The sequence below is a fragment of the Phaethon lepturus genome, unplaced genomic scaffold (genome assembly GCF_000687285.1).
Source record: "Phaethon lepturus isolate BGI_N335 unplaced genomic scaffold, ASM68728v1 scaffold9490, whole genome shotgun sequence".
Lineage (NCBI taxonomy): Eukaryota > Metazoa > Chordata > Aves > Phaethontiformes > Phaethontidae > Phaethon > Phaethon lepturus.
Genome location: NW_010512585.1, coordinates 21,135 through 38,681, shown reverse-complemented (window position 1 = coordinate 38,681; position 17,547 = coordinate 21,135). Strand labels below are relative to the sequence as shown.

Genomic DNA, 17,547 nt, shown 5'->3' with positions numbered 1-17,547 from the left:
GTTTCTGGGTGGGCATTTATGCAGTGTTTTTAAGGCTTAATAACGTTATTTTTACAGATCTGACACCGATTTAACCTGCAAAGCGGTAATCTGAAAAACAGTAACTAGATCTCACTTGAAAAACAAGCAAGTTTCATGATTGATTTATGTGGAGTTAGTATACTTAACTGTTTCCCGTCATAAACGTTTTGTACAATGTTTATTTATTTTGGCAGGGAACAGTTTTAGAGACAAGAGCCAGAATGTTGAGAATTATGAGGACATTTTCGATGAATGCATTGAAGTCATCAAGTTTGTGCAGTGAGGTAAACTTTTTCCCGAATTTGATAATTCCTCTGTGAGCAAAAGAAATACTCAGGTTATTCTGAGTAAACCTTTTCTTTTGTCTTCCCTTTAAAAATTGGAACAGAATGCATAATTTCATGTTGGAATTGGAGTTTGCATAACTCAGGACATGGACATTGAATTTGTAATTTTTCTGTAAACGTTTTTAGTTATCTGTGATTTTGATTACCTAACATTTTCCTTAGTTAAATTTATATTATTTACACAAATAATTAGACATATTTAAAATATTGTGACTACTGACAACTTGTTTTGATGACTTCACAAGTAATATTGTGGTTGGACTTGGTTTAAACCTCAGTGCTACCATCTTCATGCTTCTGCTTCTAAATAGCCGGTCTCTTAAGCTTATTTAGATATTTAACAACAGTATCAGTTCCTGTAGATATTTTTTTGAGTTTATTTTTCAAGTACTGGCAAAAATGTAGCTACAAAGTAATTATTTATAATGATAAATATTCTTTTTTTGTTTTGTTTTCCTTTTAAGCTTGTGTATCTCAGGAAGACAAAAATGAGAGTCCTAAGTGTGACACAGCAAAACTGCAGCCTGAGAAATTACAGTTCTCCACCAGGTATAAGTTTAAGTTATTTTCTTGATAGTGGGGATTACTCTAAAGGTGAGTAAGAATACTTTCTAAATTGTGTTTTATTGTATTCTTTTGGTCGTTATTTATAGAATTTGGTGTATGAAGTGAATACAGAGCAGTTAAAAGGTTCAAGGACTGAAAAGAAGTGCTTTGTATTGCTGGTCTTTCCTCAGTAGATATATGGTATAAAGCCTTTAGAAAATAAGAAAAAGAAAAGATACAGATGTATAAAAAGTCAGGTCACTTGTGAAGCATGTTGGAACCCCTGTCTAGTTGCCTGAAGAATTAATTGGTTATCAAGTAACTGGTGATAGCCACCATGCTGGACAAGGGGAGAAAGACAGGAATCTGTTTAAGTAGAAGTTTTGTTATCACTAGTGTATTTTCTTTGCAGACTCAGGATAAAAGAGAGTAAGAATAAGATACTTGGAAAACAAAATTTTAATTAAAAGGAATTTTTGCTGGTTTTTTGAGTAGCTGCACTGAGATGAATGGAAATAGATTGATATAAGGTGGTGTTGGGAGTCAGGGCCGCTTTCTCTACATCAAGATGGAGACAGGAAGAAAATATTGGTAACTGGTGGGTAACCAACTTTTTAAAAAAGGGGTGGGTGGTGGTGAATTTTCAGCCTGCTACCTTGCTTCTCCTAAGATCAACCTTTCCCCTCATCGAGACTTTAACTTATGAGAGGTCTTTTTAATGTCTCTCTGATAAGAGGGATGATCTGTAGATGGTGAAGGAATGTTCATTTAAATATTGTTGAATTCTGTTTGGCCTATCAAAGATAAAATACTAAGAAAGTGAGTTCCTGAAACACAAGTTAAATGACTTGGATAACTGAATTATGGATTAGTTTTGTAAAAATTTCTTTTCCAACTAAATAGTGCATGAGAGAGGAAGTATCTTTCAAGAAAATATAAATTTAAAACTCCTCAGTCCCATATTTTCTTAACCTAGGTCAGTTTACATTTGCTCCCTGAGAATTATCTAGCTTCAGTGTTTAAAGGAGAAATTACTTTTGAAGTTTGTTATCTAACAGCCAGTCCAGATGAATGTCAGCATTACAGTTGTCTTGAACTGTGGCATGTTTTGTTATTGCTTCTGCAGAGTAAGACTTTACTGTGATGATGATATTCTTCTGTGTTGGCTTTTTCCTGTTGTTTCTAAATTACAAGTTTTGAAGAATTTGTCTTTTTTTTTTGAGAGAGAGGTTTTTTTTTTAAATGAAGTACATATTTTTAGAAATTGGAGGTGGTACAGATTGTCATGAGTTGTGGCTCTGCATTTTTTTTTATAAGCTTTTTAGGAATTTTCTTAAGTATATTTAATTTTGCTAAAATTATAATTTTTACACTGGGGTCAGTCTTACAAATTGTTTTGTTTGTCTGTAGGAGATGTTAAGTCTCTACGTTCTGTCATTAATCCTCATATATCCAGGTATGTCATGCTAGGTTATTTTTCGCATGTAACCAACAGTCAGAGCAATTGGTGCTATAAAAAGTCATGGGTTGTTGCTATGTCTGTCACATGCGTGGTTCATGTGCATGTTCTAAATTAAAGTTAGTCCTTCCTTACTTTTACCCTTCTGACATTTCAGTATAGAACAAAGCTGTTGGTGTCAGAGAGGTCTTGGACTGTCTCCTGTTTACATCATCAGAACCACGACTGGGCTCCTACGGAAGCTCCAAATCCATGGTGGTTGCTGGGAGCTGAATGAGGGGAAGGGATGTCTTGGCAACTAAACCACTGCTGTGGGCAGGGCTGTATACTTTGTGTTCACGGGAGTGCTCAGCTGTGTTAGGTGAAGGCCTTAGTAACGAGGGCAAGGTAGTTAGGGGCTGAGCTGCCAAAGGAATGGCTTGGGGGTGAAGTTCCCTTGCGAGACTACTTCTGTCCCAGGGGGGAATTCAGCTAGCATTAATGGTGAATATTAAGGCTGGTTGCAAGCCTGTGATGTGCAGAGCTAGTGAAGCAGGTTTGGATGCTCCTGGCAAGGTACTTCATAAAGGAAGACTTGACTGAACAGAATCAAGGACAACTTCATGGTACTTGGATGCTAGATTTGGGCCATAAAGGGTATATATGCAATGGATTGTTTCAAGCACCAGTGGTTAGGGATTGGGGTGGAGGAGAGGATGGAGGCTGCTTCTGTCTGTGGGGAGGGCAGATGGGTGAGGATGAGGCCAAGAAGTGGCCTTCCCCTGAAGTCAAGTGTGGAAACCTGTTCCAAAAATCTCAAGTGCTACTGATCTGAAGGAAATCCACCATTTCAATACTAATGTACTTCTGTATCAGAATGTACACTGTATCAGATATGCAACAGAGGAAGAATGTTATTCATCTGGTATGCTATTCTCAGTGAATACTAATTGTTCATGCAAATAACAATATCACTAAATAAAAAATTGCTTCAGTAAAAGCAACGTTTTTCCTTTATGCAGAATCCGAAACATTGGCATTATGGCCCACATTGATGCAGGGAAAACAACGACAACAGAGAGAATGCTGTATTATTCTGGATACATAAGAACACTTGGAGGTTAGAAATACTTTCTGTATTTCAGTAGTTCTGATAGATTTCATAGTATACAATGACGTGCAGTGCAATTGGAAGTTGCTGGTGGAATACTTAGCATAGAAGCCTGTTGTTCCAAAGTTGTGCTTTGGAATTATGATGAAATTATCAAATAATTTCCTATCAAATATCATATTTGATCATTCATATCAAATAATGAAATTTTAATGCACATTCCATTACATTCTAAGGCAGTTGTACCCTGAGAGATCTCAGGTTCATATTTGCCTTTTAGTGCATTATGTTTTGTTTAACATCTAATTATAGGTTCTCATTGTTTTACTCATTGCTTATTGGCCATTCTGGTAAAGCTGTTTCTTCAATTCCCTTTTGACCTGTAAAGAAACTAGATGAACAAAAAGTAACCATTCCTTTTGAAAGCCATAGCACAGAAAGAATTCCTTGCTTCAGCAAGTCTCACAGAATTCATCAAGATGAAGGGCTCACAGCAGCCTCCATTTGTGCTACTTCTTGACCTTTTAAACTTAATTCCATGTTATCTACTGTGTATGAGAATGTTAGAAGATGTTAGGCTGGTGGAGCAGTTGAACTTGGTAGCCTGCTTGTTTAAAAATGTGGAACTGCTGCTCTTTTTATTAAAAATTAAAAAAAAAAACCCACAAGCAAAACGCAACCTCTAACTCAACCCCTTGTTTGGTTTTTTGTTTGTGGTTTTTTTTTTTTTTACTTTAGTTTTAACTTAATTACCTTTTAATGACTAAATTTTAAAATGTCAGTCACATTCCAATCAATGAGTCCAGCCATGTGTTTTAAAACCAGTTTGTTCATGATTTTGGACTTTGCTTTAGTTTTTAAGTTTCTCATGGTGTTACTAGGATTAAGAACAACAGAAGAGTTGCTGGAATTGCTTGTCTTAGATTTACAAAGCATTTGTTCCTGGAAAGCGAGCTGGAGTAAATTATCTGACATTATCTTTTTCTGAAAAAGGCCAGTTTTCATAGCTTATACATGTATAAAAGGGGCAGTATTTCCAAATCTCTCTTGGCATCTGTAGTCCAAGACAATTTGAGCTTTTGAATTATTTACCTACCCAACTGTAATCCTGCTTCCTGTACGCAGATGTTGATGATGGGGACACAGTGACAGATTTTATGGTACAAGAGCGAGAACGTGGTATTACCATTCAGTCTGCTGCTGTTACGTTTGACTGGAAAGACTACAGAATCAATCTGATTGACACCCCAGGTACTACACTTCAGAAGTAGTCACATTATTAGGGGAGAGAGAGGTGGGGTGTTGTAGAATGTTAAGTCCTAGTTTTAAATATGGTGCAATATTTAATTGGTTTAATTGCCCACTAAAAAGACCTATACTGAGCTCTGCTCAGCTTTGGCTAATTGTTATTTGCTGGTGCCTAATCTAGCTTGTGTAAAGCGAACTCAGACATTTCCACACTAAATTGCCCTCACTTCTGGGATTGCAATGTAACAGTCTTTCGTGTTTCAAGGACTGATGAGTGTATTTCTCTGCAAGTGAAGACAGGGTTATTTTGACATGATTTAAAAAAAAAAACCCACCAAATTATAATGACCTGTTGATGTTGCCTGTTTGAATTATGATGGTATGAAAGGAAGATTGTTTTTTAGGTCATGTGGACTTTACAGTGGAAGTTGAGCGTTGCTTGAGAGTCCTGGATGGAGCAGTAGCAGTGTTTGACACTTCAGCTGGTGTTGAGGTAAAAATAACTGGTAGATTTTTCTTTTGTCTAATGCTGTAAATCAGACTGAAACAATAATAACTATAGAGGTGTTGTTCTGTATTGTCTGTTTTGATGCTTTGATCAAAATTCAGCTTCAGGAAGCCAAGCATTCAAGTCCTGTAGTGTACAGGAATTTCCAAGGTAATAAGGGGCAAATAAGTGGGATTCCCATTAAAGTTGGGGTAGGGATGGTGGTGTGTGTGGTGTTGTTTTGTGACTGTCCTTTACAAATGTTGATTGAGGTGAATGCTTCTGTCTAGCTCCACCAGTGGAAAGAAATGAATATCTGTTCTTTTCTCATTTTCAGATTTCATGTAGAAAATCAGTAAATTTTCAGCCAGAATTTCTCCCTCTCCAGTGCCCTTTGGGCCATAATGCAGAAAAGGTGGAGGCAGGCTGAGATTTGACTTTATTGCATGAAATTTTTCAGTGGTTCAATCCTGTGGAAAAATTACATGTTGTGAAATCACTGTGTTCCATAGGACATACCTTTTACCTAGATGAGGGATGAGATAACTCTTGATCAGTGTGAGTCACATTATGTAACTTTCTATTGGAAAGTATTTAGGTGCCATCATATATGAATCTGAACTGAGTAACAGCCTCCAACAACAAAACAGTTAGATCTGCTTGTGTTTTTTCTAAAACTGTGTACAAAATTCTTGCATTATTTCCATGGATTGGTAAGAGACTATTTCTGAATCTGAACTGATTTTCATATGTACCTGTTTTAACTTTCAAATAAAAATGCGTATCATAAACGGCTCAACAGTACACAAATTATCAGCAAAACCACAGTAGTTTTTAGTGTTGCATGGGTAGCCACAGAAGTGCTTGCCTGTGTGTGCTTAAGTAACTTGGCAATAAAGTCTTAAGTACAAAAAGTACTTAATCTACATGATTGAATTTTTTCCATATATATCCCCTGTAATGCTTAGTTTCTCTCCATGTTCCCTGGCCTATGTGCCCTTAATGAAGGAAGAGGAATGATTACAGCTGAGAGATGAGATGAGACAAAGCTGCTTGTGTGGTTCATTTCCATGCTGCTAGATATGGGGTTATGACAACACATTCAGCACAGGTCCCTTCTGTACTCTGAACTCAGTCCCTCAGCAGTATCAGGGATTGTATAGCTCAGCTGTCGGCACTAATGTTTCCATTTTGTCTTTTGCTTTAGGCCCAAACTCTGACAGTGTGGAGACAAGCGGACAAACATCAGATACCGCGAATTTGCTTTTTGAACAAGATGGACAAAAACAGGGCAAGGTATTTAGACAGTTATTTTAATCACTGCTAAAAACCTTGTAAGAGCATGTACATAATTAAGTTAAAGTTTTTTGTTAAGCATAGAGCAAGCCAATTACATTAATTTTTAGTATATACATCTCTAATTATGCAGATGCATATTTTTGTGTAAATGCAGGAGTAATTTTTGCAGTAAATTAGGAGTGGTAAACCTATTTTACTATGTCATTAAGTTTTGTGTAACTTAGTATCTTTTTTTCTAATATATAGTTTTACATATGCTGTTGAAAGTATCAAACAAAAGTTGAAGACAAAACCTTTGCTTTTGCAGGTAAGCTTAGAAATTAAATGTGTATTTACTTTCTTTCAAATAGAGCTCAAAACTTGTTGCAGCTGTCTAAAATCTCCACTTTTTGCAGTTGCCCATTGGGGAAGCCAAGACCTTCAGAGGACTGGTTGATGTTGTGACTAAGGAACAAATAATCTGGAAACCTACTTCTGATTTAGATGATGGTAAAAATTTTGAGCAAAAGCTGCTGCTGGAGGCTGATGATCCCAAGCTGTTCCAGGAAGTCCAGGATGCCAGAAATACCTTAATAGAACAAGTAAAGTTCTAAAGTAAATACATAATATATTTAAAACTGTTACTTAGAACAGTAGAAAAAATAGGCTGAAAGGGACCTCTGGAGGTGTCTGATGCAGTGACCTGCTCAAAGCAGGGCTAACTTCAGCATTAGATCCGGTTGCTCAGACCTTGTTCAGATGTCTCTAAAGGATGGAGATTACAATCTCTCTAGGTATCCTGTCCCAGTTATTGATCATCCTTGTAGTGAAACATTATTTCTTTTTGTCCAATGGGAATTTACCATGTTGCAACCTCCTTTCTCTGTCTACCTCTGAGAAGACTCTTGCTCTGTTTTCCCTGAAGCAGGCCCACCACCATGACCATTTCAAGCAGTAAGAGACAGTATTTGCATCCTCCCTTAGCCTCTCCAAGTTAGACAAACCCACCTCTCTGGGCCTTCAGCTGCACTCCAGCCACCTTAGTCGTTTTCCACTGGACTTCCCACAGTTTGTCAGTCTCTTGTGCTGGGGAACCTGAAAGCAGACTGTTTTAGATGCAGCTTCACAAGTACAGGGTAGAGGGTACTAACCACTCGCCCTGATCCACTGTTTATGCTCTTGCTGATGCAGCCCACATGCAGTTAGCCTTTGTCACTGGAAGGGGACGCTGCTGACTCAGGCTCATTTGTCCAGCAGGACACTCTGGTTGACTTAGGCAGAGCTGGTTCCTAGGTAGTTGATTCCCACTCCTTATGAGTGCATGAATTTGTTCTGTCCCAGGTGCAAGATTCTGCATTTGTTCTTATTGAACTAATTTCAAGTTTTCTTCACTTCCTTTCCATCCATCCAAGATGTTTAATGTACATTGGAAATGTTAATACGTCATGAATATAGTTGGACTCCCTGGGTGTACAATATCTGCGTAAAGTGGAAAATAGTCCCTGCTTTATAAATAGGGAACTGAAGAAAGCAGACACCAGGTTTAGCATTCATTTTGCTAACATGGCATCTTGTACTGTCTTAGATACCAAAAGATACTTGGGGACACATACATGAGGCCTGGCAGATGGGACCCAGAACCTACAGGATATCCATACCTTTCTGGAGTAGCAGCTGGATGGGATGTTGCAGGCTGGTCAAAATGGCAGTAAATACTGTGTTAGAGGCAGCTGATTCCCACCATAAATCTTGTTCCAGATCTTGTTCCAAAAAGTCCATGGGAGAAATGAGAAAAGAACAGTATAAATATTTCTTTAACATGAATTGTCATACTGTGAAGCTAACAAAGATAATAGAAGCTTGATTTACTTGATACCAGGTTTTGCACAGTTGACAGTTTAGAAGGGGTGAAGAATGGAAGAATTAATGGAAGTTAAAAGAATAATTTGCCCATTGAGCAGTGCAGAACATTTGAAATAGTTTGTCCAGAGTGTTTTCCTTCTCCCCTCAGCTGGCATTTTAAGGTCCCACATTATTTTGTGTAATTTATATTGGAAGAGTTGGTTGTACTTGAGAGACTCTAATCAAGTCTTCTCTCCAAGTAACAAGTTTTGGGTTGTTTCACATTCTGTTTGCTTTTATACAATTTAAAAGTGTAGTAGTGATTACATTCGAATGCATACTTTTGTAAGCAAAAATATGGGAGGTTAACAACTATGTTTATCTTGGATACGGATCCATTTTTCTGGGAGTACTGCCCTCCACCCAACTTTGAATAACATTGTGCAGGTGCTTAAGCAGATGATGTTAGGCTTTCATTTCCTTTGCAACATCAGAATTGGAGAGATCCATTTTATATTGCGCTGAGTTCAGTAAAACGCATACACAATCTGGTTTTCCAAATTTCCAGGTTTTAGAAGGGGATGATATTATTCAGCTTCTTATCCTAAGAAAAGTACTGTCAGATAGAAAGCTTCGTAAGAACAGTGTTGGGTTTTTTTCCTTTGGCTTCTAGGCCTTCCCTGAAGCAGGAAGGGGTGGACCAGTAGTGTGATAACTGAGATAATCTTGTGTTTGTAAAATATTTTTAATATGCTTTCTATCCTATTAATACTCTTTATCCGAAACAATGTAAAATTTAGTAGTTCGAATGCCAGCCATCTTGCACGCTTTGCTTTCACTTAATTAAATGAACGCTTTCTTTTATCTCTCGTGTTTTAACTATTAGCTTGATTAGACTTCTGATGGCTTGTCAAAGATTCATTTCAGTATTTGGTCAATTGCTTTTGCAGCCACTAGAGGTGGCAAAGTGCTACCTGCACCTGGGGAGTCCTGCATCTATGAATATGGGAGACAACATTTACAGAGTAGTTAATTTATTTATCAAGCTATAGGTGGTACAGTTTGAAAACACAGATGAGCTCTTGGACTTTACAAGTCTTTGCCATGAAGAAGGTCAAAATGCCCTGAAGGCTTGTCTGTTTTTTCCAGCTGTGTATCTGTTGGCTCGCAAAGGTTACTTGCTGCTTACTTCAGACTTTGCCCTGTTTGCGGATCTGAAATACATTGTTATACCCTTCATGGCTGTCTCTGTACAGCTGCAGGCTTTTTCAGTTTCAGGGGGAAGTACAAGCATTCTCTCTCTCATTGATGTTTTGCCTGACAGCAGCTTTATGAGTGTGTTTTTTTTTCCCTCCGTCCTTTCCTGAAACCTTAATTTCTGTAATTTTCTGTGGCTTGAGTTTATGATCTCTGATGTCTTTAAAGGCTTTGTTCCTCCTCTGTTTAGCTGTATTTCCTAAATAACTTAAGATTTGTGACTCATCTGCAAAACACCTGTATGCCAGATAATAAAGGTCTGTTCTGTTGAAGGTTGCAGATCTGGATGATGAATTTGCCGAACTGGTTCTAGGAGAATATAGTGAAAATTTTGACTTAATACCAGCTGACAAGGTAATTTTTACATTTCATTATTTATAAACAAATTTTTACTAGCTGTTATTCTGAAGTGCTGTTTTTTTCTTCCTTTGGCACATTCAGATTATGATTTTGCAGATGTGCATTTTTTAGCAACAAAAAAAATCACAGCAGCTTTCATAGTGAATTTACAGTACTGTGATTTTAGGACGAAGTGTATTCAAGCTTAGTATGAATTTTATACAATAATGCAATAACTAGATCCTCAGACTTACTAGGCACAACTTTAAAAGTAGGCTACCTTTGTTCAGGAAGGGTTTTTGTTTTTTTAAAGTTAAGCTACTACAAAGAGTTTAGGGAAAGGTGAATGGAATTTCCAGGTAGAGTCAGTGCGGTTTGTGTCCAAACTGCTGATTCTTACTATCAAAAGTAGCCTGTCAACTGCTATGAATTGGTTGGATCTGCAGACGCTGCATGTTGAAGGTGGTGAGGTACAGCATTCTGAATTAAAAGGACGGTTAGAAAAAGAACTGCATGAAATGTTTAGAAATCTTAAAAGCACTGTCTGCTGTTTTATCATCTAAACATTTGTGTTTATGGCTTGGAGCTCTGTAAAAGCAGTGAGAGTAGTTTGGATGAGTGATGGTGTATTTGCGAACGTATTTCTTAACTTTTGGGGATTTCTTAGCAATTTCTGATATCTGGAATGCAATTTAAGGCTAAATTGTAGTTCACATGTTAACAGAAAATAATTCTTTTTTGCAGTTACGGTCTGCTATCCGTAGAGTCACGCTAGCTCAGAAAGCAGTGCCCGTACTCTGTGGCAGTGCGCTGAAGAACAAAGGAGTGCAGCCATTACTGGATGCTGTTACTATGTACTTGCCTGCACCTAATGAGCGTTCATATGAGTTTCTGTGAGTACAAGGAGAAAAGGAGGGTCAGGAAAAAGGAAAAATAAGTAGGAAGGCATAAAAGGAGAAAATGAAAAATATCAACAAAGCATTCATATCTTTAAAATTGTTTACTGGTTCTAGGTAGTCGGTAACAGTAAAGATGTGGACACGAAAATACATTTGAGTACTGAACCTGCTTTGGTCAGTGCAACTGGAATTGTAGGCATTTATCTGCAGTTGTCAAATTTGCACTTTAGAATCTAAACTGTGATTTTAATCTGAGGATATTGAAATTTTATAAAATTGGGGTATCATCTTTTAGTATTGGCTGAGTCACATGACGTCTTAGATCTTCTACTGGGGCTGGAACTGCTGAAATTAGTATTTTTTTGTATAAATTATGATTTTTAAAAGTCTGCCGCTATTAATTTTACAGTAAGAACCATATTGCTTTTTAAATGAGTGGAAATTTACGTAAATATGAGTTTGAGTGGGTTAATCCTGCAAGTATGCTTTTTGTTGTGCTTTTTATTTTGCAGACAATGGTACAAGGATGACCTGTGTGCCCTAGCATTTAAGGTTCTCCATGATAAATGCCGTGGACCACTAGTTTTTGTTCGTGTTTACTCGGGTTCACTGAAACCTCAGTCAGCTGTGTATAATATTAACAAAAGTTGCACGTGAGTAAGATAGAGGTATGGTTTAGTGTAGGATTGCAATGTCTGCTGAAGTCCCGAGTAACTGAAGAACTTCATTTTCAGGGAGAGAATGAGCCGGCTGCTCCTGCCTTTTGCTGATCAGCAAATTGAAATACCATCACTAATGCCTGGCAACATTGCCCTTACGGTTGGGTTAAAACAGGTAATGGAAAATGCTGATTCTGTAAGGGACCTTGTTTCACTAGTGTGCTTTCTACTTCTGTAGTATTGTATCTCAGACATGTTCTTGATTATTGTGACATGTAAACTTGCTGTATTTGAAGTGCATGTGCATGCACTTCATCCTAAAATGAACTATTACAATCTACAAATGTCAGTAATTGATGTGGGAGATGCAGTGCTGATTACATGGAAAGGACTGAAAACTGAAGGTGTGTTTTAGTAGGGTTCTGAGCTTGTATTTATATTGTAACTCCAAGTAAGTTACCCAAAAACAACAGTTTAACTTAAGCGCAAAGAAGTTTGTTTCATGCTTCCTTCTATTAGTTTACTAATTCAGTGTTTTATTGTCTGAAGAGGCTGCGTATATCTCATTTGCACATATTTTCTAAAATGGAACCAACTTTGGCATGCATAAGCATGTTAAATCTCGTCAGTTAGATTTAAAATGCAGTGAACTGGACAAAGAAATGTCAGTCTACATTTCAGCACAATTCTTCCTCTTCCAGATCATTTTAGTTATTTGAAGAGAGAAGTTGCAGTAATTGTTTATGAATGAGTAAATAAGTGGAGTTTAGCACAAGTGGTTTTGAGGAAAAGAAGTAGACAGGTGTTGTCTTTTGGGGTTTTTTGGTTTTGTTTTTTTTTCATATTCCCTTCTCTCCCTCCTGTGTCTTATGGGTCACTGGGTGTTGATCTACAGAGTGCCACTGGAGATACCATAGTGTCATCAAAGGCTTCAGCAGTAGCTGCAGCACGCCGAGCTGGAAGAGATACTGGGGGAGGGAAGAGGTCTACCAGTGACGTAGAGAGCCTTCTGCTGGCAGGCGTTGAGATCCCTGACCCTGTCTTCTTCTGTACAATTGAACCTCCTTCAGTGGCCAAACAACAAGGTACAACATAGCTACCTAAGCATGTGACGGTACTCTACAAATGAGATACTCAAGCATAACCATATTCCCCTATGTAAGGAACAATGGTCTTCCCCAATCCATGCACACTTGGTTGACGTGAGTTGCACAAATTTATCAATTGATGATTTAATAAGGCCCTTTTTGGTGTTTTGCACAGATGATACACTTTAGATTGTGGTTGTCAATATCCTTTGCTATTATGATATCAAGCAGTGTTAGTAGTAGTACTTTTCTATTTTTTGTGTCTAGAAAAGTAGTAGTTCTTCATTTTGAAAGAAGAAGATGGAGGCACTTTCATTTCCTGCTGTCATACTTAGTTTTGCTGCAGTCACGCTGGTGCAGTGTACATAGCGTCCTGAGTACAGATAACCTTGAAACGTGTTTGTTTGTTGTTTTTTTTTTTTCCAGTCAGCACTCACAGTTTTATTCAACGGTGTAAAGTCTTCACTTACCAAGACTTCTGTGTGTCTAATTAGGGTTCACCTGTGCAGCGTAGCCTGTAATCTTACTGCCTTTCCCAAGAATCTGTACCAGAGAACCTGGTTCCACTTGACTCTTTTTGGAAATACATACTTTAAACTCCATATCCTCATTCCAACAAAGCTAAACTTGGTTGGGGGCGAAGGGGAGGAAGGTCAAGTGCCAGGTAGAATGCAGATTTGGAGCAGTATGTCTGAAGGCTGAGCCACTGGGTTGTAAGGTGTTCCTGGTTTTGGAGGTTTGGATGTTTTGGTTTGTGGCTTTTGTTTCTGGTTGGTTTTTTTTTTTTCTTTTTCTGGACACTGCATAGATAAGTGCAGTCTCAGCTGTGAGTTTATCATTCTGTAGCTGCTTCCCTGTAGCTGCTTTCCTCAGCAGTTAAGACAATGGGGAATCAGAAAAAAAAATTGCATTTGAACCTTTTCATGTTGAATTAATCTTGAAATATTTAGGTAAATCATATAAGCGTTAGTTGACAATTTTTCTTACCTGTAAAAAGGGAGCAGTACTTTTTACACACTTGATGAAGCACTTACAGGTTTTCTGTCTTTATACAAGTACAAAATATCACCTTGAAAATAGCATTCTTAATAATTTAAAATAATTAATAAATCAAAGCACTCTGTAGCATGCAGTTAGTTTGTTGGAGTGAATGAGGTGGAAGTTGCTTGTAATTTGAGTTGACTTTGTTTGCCAAAATCTGTGCTTCTCTAGAGTCCTTTTGATTCCTTCTACTAAGATTTGACCTTATAAGAAAAGCGATGTTTAGACATTTGTTGTGATTCTCAAATTACTGAAGTCTCTGTAATGTTTGATTTTTATGTACAGACTTGGATAACGCATTGAGCTGCCTTCAGCGTGAAGATCCAAGTTTAAAAGTGAAGCTAGATCCTGACACAGGACAAGTAAGACGAATCTTCTATTGCTCACCCTAAAATCAAGCTTTATTTTATAACTGTCAAGACTACCCTTCAGTTAGTTCATTTGCATATTGAGATTTTCTTGAATAAAAAGGACTTTCTAAATGTTGATATCATATATGTACAAAGTTCTGTGCATCAGACTAAAATGGAGCCTTGTGCACTTGTTCTTTACAGAGTAGAGGAAGTCATCGTGTGCTGTGCATGTTTTTGACAATTCTGTATTAAAATAGTTTGAATTACATAGCCTTTAAGATAATGTAAGATGACCTTTTTTTGCAGTGGTCACAGTAGCAGTAATTACCCTCTCACTTATATGGTGTTTATGTCAGATGATCTAAAGCAGTCCTATTTTCTCTCTAGGCTCTTTAGAACTTGAAATATTTCTAAGAGACTATTAAGAGCATGCAAGTCCTCGGTGTTGCATGTTTTTCCTCTTCTTTCTTAACTGTCTTCTTACTAGACTATTCTTTGTGGCATGGGAGAACTACACATAGAGATCATTCATGACAGAATCAAACGTGAATATGGAATTGAGACTTACTTGGGACCTCTTCAAATAGCATACAGAGAAACCATCCTCAGCTCTGCCCAAGCTACAGGTAAAATGAGTGAATGGAAGGAACATCTTGTTTCTGGTTTTGTACTTGATTTACTTTAAATGATCTTATGAGTAACTTTCAGATGAATTTTATGCATTAGTTTTTTTTCCAAACGGTTGTTCTGCTTTTTTCCCCCTCCCCCATCCCTGCAGATACATTGGACAAAACAGTAGGAGATAAACGACACTTTGTAACTGCAGAGTTAGAGGTGAGGCCCAGGTTACGGGAGAGAGCAACACCAAAACCTGACATCGAGTATGCTGCGAATGTCATTGAAGTGCTACCCAAGGAACTCCAAGGAGCTATAGAAAATGGAATCGTGAATTCATGCATTCAAGGTAAAGGAAGTGTTATGACAGCTGTACTAGTCTAACATTTCTGTAAGAACTAATATCATATGTTTCTAGGAGGAAGAACTCCTTGGTAGCTTGAAAACTAAAAGATGGTGCACATTAACATTAAATGCAAAGGAAAATTCTGAAATTTCCTTAGCTACAAAAATTGCCAAACACTCCTTTCCCTATGCCAAGAATGGAACTCAAGTTTGCCTTTGGTTTTAATGTTGATTTCTCCTCAGTCACTCAACAGTGAGCTTGGGGTTCTTGTGGTTTGCTTTTTAATCTGGTATAAGAGATAAGGTGTTTACTTGATGACATCACATAAACCACAATGATGTGACAGAAGTGGTTTTGGAGGCAAACATATCACACTTCTGTTAAGAGTTACTGGTGGGTTTTTTGGATTTTCAGGTATGTTAAATACATAAAAATATACAATAAGAAGCCTTACCTAATTGCAAAGTATAGGCTTTCTAAAGGACTAAAAGCATCCTTTACATTTTTGTTAAAAATAGGAAATATTTAATAACTTATGGTGAAAGAACTCTCCCTTACAGTACAAGTAACAGGCAGTGGATTTATAAATGAGAATGCTCTAGAAGCAGGAGCATGAGGTGTTTTTTCCATGTTGCTTTGCTGAGTTGAATAGCATGTCTCATCTCTGGCTGTGGAACGAGTCTTGACTGTGTGCTTGCTTCATGTTCCTTGAAGAAAATTCAGAACTGTGCTGTCTCCAGCCTAAAATTCATGCCATTAAGTGCTTTAAAACGAAAAGATCTGGCCATGTTCTCTGTAGGAGAAAAGCTATGTGGTTTTTTTTTTTTTTTTTCAGATGTGGAGCAGGCCTCTCATACAGTTTTTGGTCTGGTTGAGAGTCCTGGGTTGGAGGGAGATAACCTACCTAGGACACTAGGTCATCCCTCATGGACTTGATTTAACCTTGCAGTTTTGGTAGTGGGTTAGTATCAGGCTTTGCTGTGATCACGTTGTGCTGAAAAGGAAAATACAGAAGACATTCTGGCTTCTGCTTAAATGAAAACTTCACTACTTTTTCAAATGAGATCTTGTTTCAGTGGACAAGTTTTAGATATTATAATGTATTAAAAAAATTTGATTTTTGGGAACTCTTGTATGGATGAGCACACTAAGGAACTTCTGGTTCTGAAAATTATCTGTGCTTTTGGTAAAGAGAGTAGGAAAGTATGGTCTGCATTCCTTTGTCTCTTGGCAAAGCTAGGTAATGACAAATTCACGAAATGAGGAACGAGTCATGCCCTTGGCGGGAGGAGGGGGAAAGAGGAAAGTGAGAAACTCCAAATTAATCCTGAAACTTTTTTGCATATGTCTTAATGGTTGGAAAAACAAATGTGCTTTTTTCTCTGTTGTTGTTTCCCTCCCCACCCAGGACCTTTGCTTGGATTTCCAGTTCAGGATATAGATGTGATGGTGCAATCACTGACAGTGCATCCTGACACTTCCCAGACGATGATATCAGCCTGTATCTCCCGTTGCATGCAAAAGGTACAGTGAAGCTGTAAGCTGCCATAGCACACAGTAGCATGGTATGCTACTTGGAAAAATATATATGTTATCAACATCTGATAATGGTTCTTCTCTGACAGTGTAACACCCTCGCTGGGGCCGTTGTATCTTTTGGAAGTAGAGAACTTGAGAGGCAGTGTTAGCTTGAGTTACATAACTACTTATTTAGTTATGTCAAATTTTCTTAAAAAAAGTCAACATAACTTTCCTTTCCTTCCATGTAGGCTTTGAAAAAAGCTGGTATACAAATACTGGAGCCCCTGATGAACCTAGAAATCACCGTAAGTGAAGATCATCTCAGTGCAGCACTCGCTGACCTTGCACAGCGGAGAGGTAGTATTCAGGAAATCCAGAGTCGTCAAGATAACAGAGTTGTAGTTGCTGTTGTTCCACTAGCAGAAATGATGGTATGTGGTTATCTTCTCAATGGTAAAATGCAAAACTGGTCTTTTTTTTTTTTATATGCTTAAAAATAATTAGGCTTCAGTTTACTTTTCCTGTTGTTATGGAAGAGTAAGTTTGGAATGGATGTTTTTTATTGTGTTTTAATTACTGAACGTCTGAAGCAAGTGCCCACAAATCTACTAGTGTTTTTGTGCCTAATTCAGCTTGTTAAACCAGCATGTTTTTAACTGTAAGTTAGAGAAGTAGTAAATACTACTTTTACAGAGAATACTTTTTTAAAAAGTGTATTAGGTTTACTCATGCATGTATTGAACTTTTAATTTTTTTATATTACTGTATTAACTTACTAGTAAGTTGCAGTATACTTCTGACTGTCTCCCTCTCTCTCTCTGTGACCTAAGCAGCTTTCTGTGCTAACTTATCTTCCCTTTATCCTAAACTGAGTGACACATTCTCCATTTTGTCCAGGGCTACTCAACAGTTTTGCGTTCTCTAACATCAGGCTCAGCAACCTTCACTCTGGAGCTTGCCAGTTACCAAGCCCTGAACAGTCAAGAGCAAAGTGCACTTCTTCAGAGGAGGATGGGGTTGGTGTGACTGGTTTACTCTGTAGAGCAATAAAGATATTTTCTATCCTCCCTGTTAAGTATTTTCAGGTCCCTATTTATGTATGCTAGTATGT

At 37.7% G+C, this 17,547-nt stretch overlaps 1 protein-coding gene across 1 annotated transcript; it reads left to right on the top strand.

The window, feature by feature from the left end:
* Positions 1–242: 242 nt before the first annotated feature.
* GFM2 (G elongation factor, mitochondrial 2) lies at positions 243–17,504 on the top strand. Its single transcript, XM_010287469.1, has 20 exons — positions 243–305; positions 833–917; positions 2,325–2,370; positions 3,375–3,472; positions 4,589–4,714; positions 5,116–5,204; positions 6,406–6,494; positions 6,744–6,804; positions 6,893–7,078; positions 9,849–9,929; positions 10,659–10,807; positions 11,326–11,466; positions 11,548–11,647; positions 12,368–12,557; positions 13,887–13,963; positions 14,442–14,580; positions 14,733–14,918; positions 16,324–16,439; positions 16,685–16,867; positions 17,334–17,504. Exons 1-20 carry the CDS (start codon positions 243–245, stop codon positions 17,460–17,462), a joined length of 2,334 nt encoding a protein of 777 aa, XP_010285771.1. The 3' UTR covers positions 17,463–17,504.
* The last annotated feature ends 43 nt before the right edge of the window (positions 17,505–17,547 follow it).